At 51.2% G+C, this 8,081-nt stretch overlaps 2 protein-coding genes across 2 annotated transcripts in view; one reads left to right on the top strand and one right to left on the bottom strand.

Moving 5' to 3' along the window:
• YRDC (yrdC N6-threonylcarbamoyltransferase domain containing) overlaps window positions 1–3,921 on the top strand; it is a 4,533-nt gene extending 612 nt beyond the window's left edge. Inside the window, exons 2-6 of the mRNA XM_044421332.1 lie at window positions 10–293; window positions 815–929; window positions 1,972–2,091; window positions 2,358–2,500; window positions 2,759–3,921. Of these exons, the coding sequence (XP_044277267.1) occupies window positions 10–293; window positions 815–929; window positions 1,972–2,091; window positions 2,358–2,500; window positions 2,759–2,828 (732 nt within the window). The 3' untranslated portion in view covers window positions 2,829–3,921. The remainder of the gene's footprint in view (window positions 1–9; window positions 294–814; window positions 930–1,971; window positions 2,092–2,357; window positions 2,501–2,758) is intronic.
• The window catches only part of MANEAL (mannosidase endo-alpha like), a 4,507-nt gene continuing 258 nt past the window's right edge, over window positions 3,833–8,081 (bottom strand). The window contains 4 exon segments of the mRNA XM_044421340.1: window positions 3,833–4,995; window positions 5,644–5,720; window positions 7,196–7,305; window positions 7,857–8,081. The exon segment at window positions 7,857–8,081 is cut by the window's right edge and continues 97 nt beyond it. Coding sequence (XP_044277275.1) covers window positions 4,359–4,995; window positions 5,644–5,720; window positions 7,196–7,305; window positions 7,857–8,081 — 1,049 coding nt within the window. The 3' untranslated portion in view covers window positions 3,833–4,358.

Below are 8,081 nucleotides of genomic sequence, written 5' to 3'. Positions count from 1 at the left end.
GCTCGGGAGCCGCCGCCCCACCTTCCGCGTGTTCCGGATGACTGCCCGGGGCCACCTCCGCCGGCCCGGCCCTGGCCCTGGCCCTTGCCCGCGCGCCCCGCAGGCCGCGCGGTGGCGGCGGCGGCGGCGGCCCTGCGCGCGGGCGGCCTCGTGGCCGTGCCCACCGACACGGTCTACGGCGTGGCCTGCCTGGCGCAGGACTCGCGGGCGCTCGCGGCGCTCTACCGGCTGAAGGGGCGTCCCGAAAGCAAGCCGCTGGCTGTCTGCCTGCCGGACCTCGACCACATCTACAGGTGCGCGCCAGCTGCGGGGGGCTTCCCGGGGTTGGCATCGCTCGGCTTCCAGCCCGCCGGACGTATCGACGTTGCTTTACGTTAGGGCTCCCGAGCCGAGAACAGCCGGCCTGGCCCATGAGCCAGGCCGTGGCGTTATCTTTTGCCAGATGCCTCCGAGCTGTTCAAAACAGCCCCGGAGTGAAAAGCAGCACGAAGCCTCTTGCCCTTGCAGCACCTGTACAACCCCAAGCCCTCCCATTTTTTTCTGGCAGATTTCGACCCCCCTTCCTGGGATGCACGAAATGTTAACTTCGTCTTTATCACAGCCTGCCTGGCACCCGTTTCCTTAGCTTTGTTTAAAAGAATGCCTGTCCTTGCTTTGGGTGGTCTTATTTAGTTGCTGTCACTGTGACCACAGTCGCTACTACAGGAGCATGGAAATGCAAAGGAGAACAGTGTGTGTGCAGTGTTTCTCCAAGGCAGCTATTCTTTCCCCATCCCCCCTTCTGATTTTGAGGGTGTGTTTGCTTATTTTACAGATACTGCAAAGTCAGTGTGTCTGATACTCTCCTGCAAGAACTTCTCCCTGGCCCTGTGACAGTGGTCCTGGAACGATCAGAGGCTCTCAACAAAGACCTTAACCCCTTCACCCCAGTGAGTTTTGAACTCATGGCTTCTCTGTTCCGCTGCCCCTTAAATTCACCTTATATATCAATCTTCTAAGAAATTTAGTATGAAGACTATTCCACGTTTAGTCCTCTACTTTTCAGCTCCAGGTTCTATACAGTGATTTTCTATCAGTTAGAAGAAGAGGAGGGTTGTGTTTGAACACCCAAATCTAAGGTAGCACATCACAGCAACTGCTTCTTCACTGTGGTAAATCAGATTGATTAGGAATGTTGCTGGAAATTAAAAAAGAACTCTTCACTTTGCATGTTTCAAACAAGATGGCTGTTCCTTTTATTTCCCCTGACCAGTTTAGCTTAGAGCAAGCAATATTTTCCGCCTGTAAGATGTTTGGGGAACCAAGGGGGGAAAGCAATCTCCCTGCAGTAATTCCCTGAGCTGTGAGTGTGCCAGACTTACAGAACTATAGCCCTAAGTGGCTCGGGCCACAGATTCTTAAGGGAGCAAGCACCTTTCCCAAAGCTGGCTTGCCTGCTGCCAGACATGTGGGGAGTAGGAGCTTTTTCTTCTGGTGGTAGCTGAGGCATTACTGGCAGGAGCAGGGGAGGCTCTTTCTCACTGTATCTATGCTGTGGAACTTCTTGTTGCAGGACAGCTGTCTAGCATCCCTGTTTGTTAAGACATCTTCATTCTAGCAGACATTTGACTCGGCTGAGGGAGTTTTGACAGCAGGGGTGGGGGATCATTTTGAGCCAAGATGAGAAGAAAGACCAGGACATTAGCTGCATTGCAGACGCGGCTTATCTTCCTCCGCAGTGCAAGCCATGTTCAAAGTGTAAGGGAGTGTAAAGGAAATGGAGATGGATTTGGACCTCAGGGTTCCTCATGGCCGTTTTCCCAAGATAACCCTTTCGGTCTCATTTGCAGTCTCACATTAGCTTTACTTATGTGTGTTAGACTACTTTGTTTTACCACTGTTAAGCTGCTCAAAGTGCTAATATGCAGGAGCAAGGCAGGATGTGTGTGCGTGAAAAAGCCCAGTATTAATTGAACTCTACTTTTGCCACAGCTAGTTGGTGTTCGCATCCCCAGTCACTGGTTCACCAGACAGCTGGCCAGAGTCTGTGCTGCCCCTCTGGCCTTAACAAGTGCAAATGTCAGTAATGAAGCAAGTACACTCACAGTCATGGTAAGAGTCGCTTTAGATCCTTGGTGGGCATGGTGGGAGAGATGTGTGAGGAGGAAAAGTTGAGACATGTAGCATATCTGCTTTTTACCCTGTAGTCACAGGGCAGCAGCACCTGTCCAAATAGGACCCTTTGCAAAGGCCAGTCTTTGGAAGCTGTCACCAGGAAAGCTTTTTGTGCCTTGTGCTCCTGCCTTGTTCCAATCTTGCTCAGTGGTGTCTTCTCATGCAGATGCTCCGGGTGCTGATCATCTACTTCCTCTCTTTAGGAATTCCAGGATCTCTGGCCTCACCTGTCATTGGTCATTGATGGGGGCCCAGTTGGAGATTCCCATCGTCCAGACTGCCGTCTGGGCTCTACAGTAGTTGATCTCTCTAAACCTGGCAAGTTCAAGGTTATTCGGCCAGGATGGTAAGCCTTCTACCACCTCGTGCTTAGATAAGAGGATTTGAGGGATAGTCCATTCTCTTCCTCTGAAGAGAGGGAGATATGGTTGTGTCCCTGCCCCCCCAGGAATTACCATGTGCATATCTGTTTATTCCTCCACATTTCACATGAACTGGGGCACAGTTAATGCTAACTCAGTGTGATTAAGATGGGAAGAATGCAGCTTCTTTCTTCAACCCTGCCTCCTATGAATTTTCTGTTCTTTTTCTTTTCTTCCCACAGTGCACTTACTCAAACTATTGAAATCTTGGTAACCAAACATGGCCTGTCATCTGAGCTGCCTAGTCTATGAAACTGGCACAGCTTTGGGCAGCTAAGTACCGTTGGATTCTCCAGAAAGTTCTTCCAAGCATATTTGTACACGAATGAAAAAGGTTTAATGCTTTAATCCTTGGCTCCAAAGGAAGCCTCTGGTCCCTTACAGCCTGAAAACCTGTCCTGCTTGTGACTCAAAGGCATTTCCACACTTTAGGATTTCAAGGAGGACTCAAGAGTTCTCTTTGTCTAAAGCATTCGCTCCATCTGAATAGCTCATACATTCCAGCAGCAAGTCACTTTGTTGTTGGAGCAGCTGGACTGCATGGACTAAGCACTGACAGATCCTGCTGATGGGGTTGGATTTGGAGGGGACAGCAAATGTAGCTGAGAAAGTGGGCAGCTAACCTGCCTGTTTGTGCACACCAGGCTCTCTCATGTCCTGAGATTCTGCTGAACAAAGAGAGCGAAGTCCAGTTTGGCCCCGACAGATCACACAGGCTGCTTCTGGACCAGGAGCATTAAGTAAAAGCCTGTGTGGTCACTGTGTGCTTCTGCCTGCCTGCCTATATAGAGATGGGGAAGGGTGCAGTTTTTTCTCCCCTGGGAAATGGGTGGGATTGGTCCTGAGCATAAGGGGACTGTGATGAAAAGATAACGATGGAGGATGGCACACAATTTAATAATAAAGCCAGTGGTGTACCTGGCAGAAAAGACACTGCCGTTTCCTCCTCCCCATGAATCAGTGAGTAACTCAAGCGATCACTGTTGAGCTCCAGTAGAAATTTCATCTGACTGTGAGAATCGGGCCCTGCAATGTTCTTGCTCACCTTTCGAGCCCTTATGCCCAAGTGAGAGCTGTGAATTATTCCTGCAGACAAGGACAAAGTGCTGCACAAAATCTGTAGGACATGATGAAAGAGGTTCAGAGCTGAAGCCTACGGGCCCAAGCTGCAGCTCACATAAGGCAAGCCTTCTCCACCTGCATTCCTGAGTTGTTAGCCTTTTCTGTTAGGTTGCTGCCTGGATTGAAGGAACATATGCTTTTAATTTTATTGCAAGATTGGGTGCACTTTTGATCATGGGGTTCCCAAACTATACATTAAACACTCTGTGGATTGTTTACCATACATAGCATGTTCTGTCTTTCAAAAAGGTGGGTAAAACAGGCTTAACATCGGTCTGCACACTCGGTAGCTCTTAAGTAGCAGTGGCACGCTAAGAATAAATATCCCTGGGTGAAGCAACAGCTGGTTTTAGAACACGGAGTGGGACAGTTCGGTTTGGCATTCTCTGCAGAGGCTGAATATGATGCTGTCCTCCTGCTTGCTGGGAAAGGAGAGAGACTTACTCAAGAGCAAAGATGGCTATGAAAGCAGCAGCCTGATTTCCTTTGCCTGTTGCTTTCTGCAGTGAGCAGAATGCTCTTTTCACAAGACCTCTGAACTCCCAGGCAGTGGGGCCCATTCTTCCCCAACTGGTTGGGAGTCTGCAGCCCAGAGAGCAGGTTCTGCCACTCTCATTTTTAGCAGATTATTCTGGGGCCACCTCTTGCCCTTGAGACTGTTCACATGAGCCACTGCTCCTTCTCCTTGTTGTAGTGCTCTGCCCACCTGCGGGTCAGTTCCAGGTACATGTCTGGCTGGTGGGGTGTGTAGTCCAGGTAAAGCCGAGTCAGGGTTTTCTTGGGCACTGCTTTCTCAATCTGAGTGCCCTCATGCCACTCGTTAAAGGAGGTGATGGAGACAATCTCTGGACGCACTGCAAGGGCTGCTTGCAGGGCCGTTTCATAGTATTTGCCGTTCACCCGGTTGCGCGTGTTGTGGTTATTCCACGGGCGGATGCTCGTATCGATGTAGCCTGGCCCCACGCTGGGGATGAAGAGCAGGTTGCTGGCATCACAGAATGCTTTGATTGCTTTCCAGTTCTGGTGGGAGGAACCATATGAGAAGCCATTGGAAGCAAAATACGTATAGATGCCGTCGTAGCCGGCCGTGAGGATGTCGTGCTTGTGGCTCTCCTCCACCAACAGTGCAATGAAAACTGCATCATAGGGAGTGTTGCGCACTGAGTGAGAGCCGGATGGCGTGAGCAGATTGGCCCACGCTTCAGGAGGCGTTAGGTAGGAGTCGTAAATATAGAACAAAGGCAGGCTCCGACCTGTACTGGTCTTATATCTGTAAAAAGCTTCATGTCTGCCATACCTGCAAAGAGAACATCTGGTTAGGGTCAGATTTCAGCCGTGAAACAGCACCAGCTAAAGCATTTATTCTAAGCCCTTGTAAAGCAACTGAGTTATGCTTAGTTTGCACAACTTGGTTATGGTACACATTGCTGGATCTGCCTGACCAGAACTGTACATTGATACCACCTTGGGATTTTCTGTGTGCAAACAGAAGCCCAGAAAAGGCTAACGGCTGGGTCTGTACTCCATCGGAATGGAAACTTTCTGCTTCTTAGGATTGAACTGCATGCGGTGCCTTTCACTTCGGGCAGTATGAGCTCAGTGGAAGCTTTTCCCAGCCAAAGGACTGTCTGTGGCATCAAGTGTACAGCTACCAGCTGTCTAAGAAGCACTGAGACACTCTCTTAAAAAAAGGTCAGTTGAGAAATAGTCTCTCTCCAGCACCACGCTTGAGGATTCACAAAGGCTGCAATATCGTCTTTGTGCAAGAACCAGCAAGGCTTAAATCTGCAGTTCCTGCTCCAATCTATGCCATTGTACCTTTTAACCCTCAGACAAAAGAATTGGTGCTGTCGTCCAAGGCAAGACGAGACAAAAGACAAGACACGACCCTGTATTTTTCTGGCACTTAGACTCGGGGTTGTCTTTGGGGCATTTGTGCACTTACTTGTCCAGGATATATCTCACATTCTTGTGCAGTGTGTGGTCATCGCGTCCTTTGTATGGCTGTATATGGAATGTGACCTGCAGAAGAGGAATATGTGACTCCCAAGTGGAGACAAAGAATGATATGGGCACCTGTGGAGAATCCTTAGCCATATTACATAGTGGGGAGCAATTCAAGCAGTAATTCACTCCCATTCGTCTCCACCTCGTTCTGAGTTGCTCTGATTTGGCAATAGTTATGCATGCCTTGGTCACATCAAGACAGTTGCCATGTGCTCCCCCTGAAGAGCACCTGGAAACTTCAATTGGTGCCAGTTGTGGCACAACTAGGTTGCTGACTGGTGCAGAACATCACAGTCAAATGGCTCATACCGAAAGCTCTGCTCTGGTTACTGAGTATTTCCCGGGCTCAGTTCAACGTATTTTAAAGTCCTGCATGGCTTGGATTCATCGTGGTGCTCGAAAGGACCACTGTTGCGCTATAAAAGCTTTCTGGCTGCTGAGATCTGTAGGTGCTATTTTGAGGCCTCCATTGCTCACGGAGGCCAGGTTGGTAGGCACATCCAATGGCTTGTGATTCTGTCACTCCTGGATTGTGGAAAAGCCTTCCATTGGGAAGTAGAATTGCTGTCACCTTTCTTAGGGCAAGATAGCAAGATAACATCTCTGTAATGTGCCCTTTAAAATGATTGTCATTTATTACATTTATGTGTCACCTTCTTCTGTCTTGTAAGGATACCATGGTAGCTCACATGGTCCTGAGCCCCTCTTCTCCCCCGCATCAAAAACCTGTTTGACCAGGACAAAGTCTACTAGTGTCAGTGACCGGCCCAAAATCACCCCATGAGCTTCATGGCCAAGTAGAGACTTGAATCGGACTCTCCCCAGGTCCTATATAACTCATTGAGGGAAGCACACTGGCCATTTTATTGCTATTTTAATGCTTCGACTTTAATGTAGGGGTTTGTCTTCATGTTGACTTTAATGTAGGGGTTTTTTGTATGCAACTGCTTTTTTTTGGTATAAAAGCAGTATTAAAATCCTTCAAGTGGCCAACTTCGCCAGATGATTTGACCTCCAGCCCTCAGCTCTGGCCAGCATTGCCAGTGGTGACAAACCATGAGATTTGGAGGCAAAAAGAACCGGAGAGCTATGAGTTGCCCACCCCTACTTAAACTATTCTGTCTCCTAGCTTTAGTCTTTCCTTACCAAATACTTATTTTAAGATTATGAAAAGAAGCCATTCACCCACTCTGATCCCAAAGTCACCTAGAAGGCTTTCTGATCTGCAAATGACACAGCTCTCAAAATTTTATAACCCCACCATTGCCCTGACATGTTTCTCCTTCCACCCATGCCAAGGTGGTTCAGACGTAACTGGTGAAACTGGTGCCCACTGCCTGAAGCCAGTGTGGCTGCTTCCTCCAGCTACACCTCTCCTTCACATTTTGTGTGTTTACTGGGAGTTGCAGCCTAACTGAGTGCCATGAAATAGGATACAGCTCTGGTAAAACTTGCCTAAAATCTCCAAGCAGTGGAAACAGTGGTCGCACCTTGATAGTATGCCTATGGGCAGCGTCCAAGAGGAAGGGCACCAGGCTCTCCGAGGATTCCCCGTTATCATCTGCAAGGCCAGGTGGATACCAGGATAGAGCCATGACTCCTGAAATAATAAGGGTTCCGGTAATGCACCATCACCCCTAAAATCGGGCAGCTGAAAACCCACCACCCAAAGGCATCTAAAAAATGTAAAGCCTCTGCTGGTGCCAGAAGCTACCACTTAGCAGGACAGAGAAAACGGAACTCTTCTTCTGTCTCTGTGAAGGTAGATCAAGGTTAATGCGGCGTTCCCCGACGCCTCCCAGGCCAGGGCAGGCCCGTCGTGCTCCGAGGCCCGTCCGCGCTGGGTGGGCGACCGGGCCGGGGCCGCGGGGGCCCGGCCGCAAGGGCGCGGGAGGCGCTGTCCAGGCCGGCGTGGTGCTGAAGGCGCGGCCACGGCCGGAGGGTCCCCCCAGCCCTGCGCCCGGCCAGGCTACCCTCCTCACGGCGCCTCGGGGCCGGCAGCGTCCGCCCGCCCGCCCCCCTCCCCCGCACCGCCAGTGGCCCGGGCAGCGGCTCGCCACCGCAGCCTCGTGCTCCGAGCCGGGCAGCTCCGCGCCGCGGGCCCTGGCCGGCCCGCGCCGCGCCCCCGTCCCGTCAGACCCACGCGGTTACCGATGGCGGCGGCGCGTAGCTGGTGCATGTGCTCCTCCAGGACGGCCGGGTCGCGGGAGCTGTAGGGCCCGAGCGCCGGGTAAAAGCTGGCGCCGATGTCGTCGGGCGGGCTGTGGCGGCCCTTGGGGTAGCTGGCCGAGATCTTGGGGTCCCAGTGCGGCACCATCACGTGGTCCCAGTGCACGTAGCGGCTGTCGAAGCGCGGCGTCCCGTACCACGTGTAGT

This window comes from Varanus komodoensis, unplaced genomic scaffold, assembly GCF_004798865.1.
Source record: "Varanus komodoensis strain SLA01 unplaced genomic scaffold, ASM479886v1 scaffold118, whole genome shotgun sequence".
Taxonomy (NCBI): domain Eukaryota; kingdom Metazoa; phylum Chordata; class Lepidosauria; order Squamata; family Varanidae; genus Varanus; species Varanus komodoensis.
The sequence above is the reverse complement of the archived record's forward strand: the minus strand, read 5'-3'. Positions and strand labels throughout refer to the sequence as shown.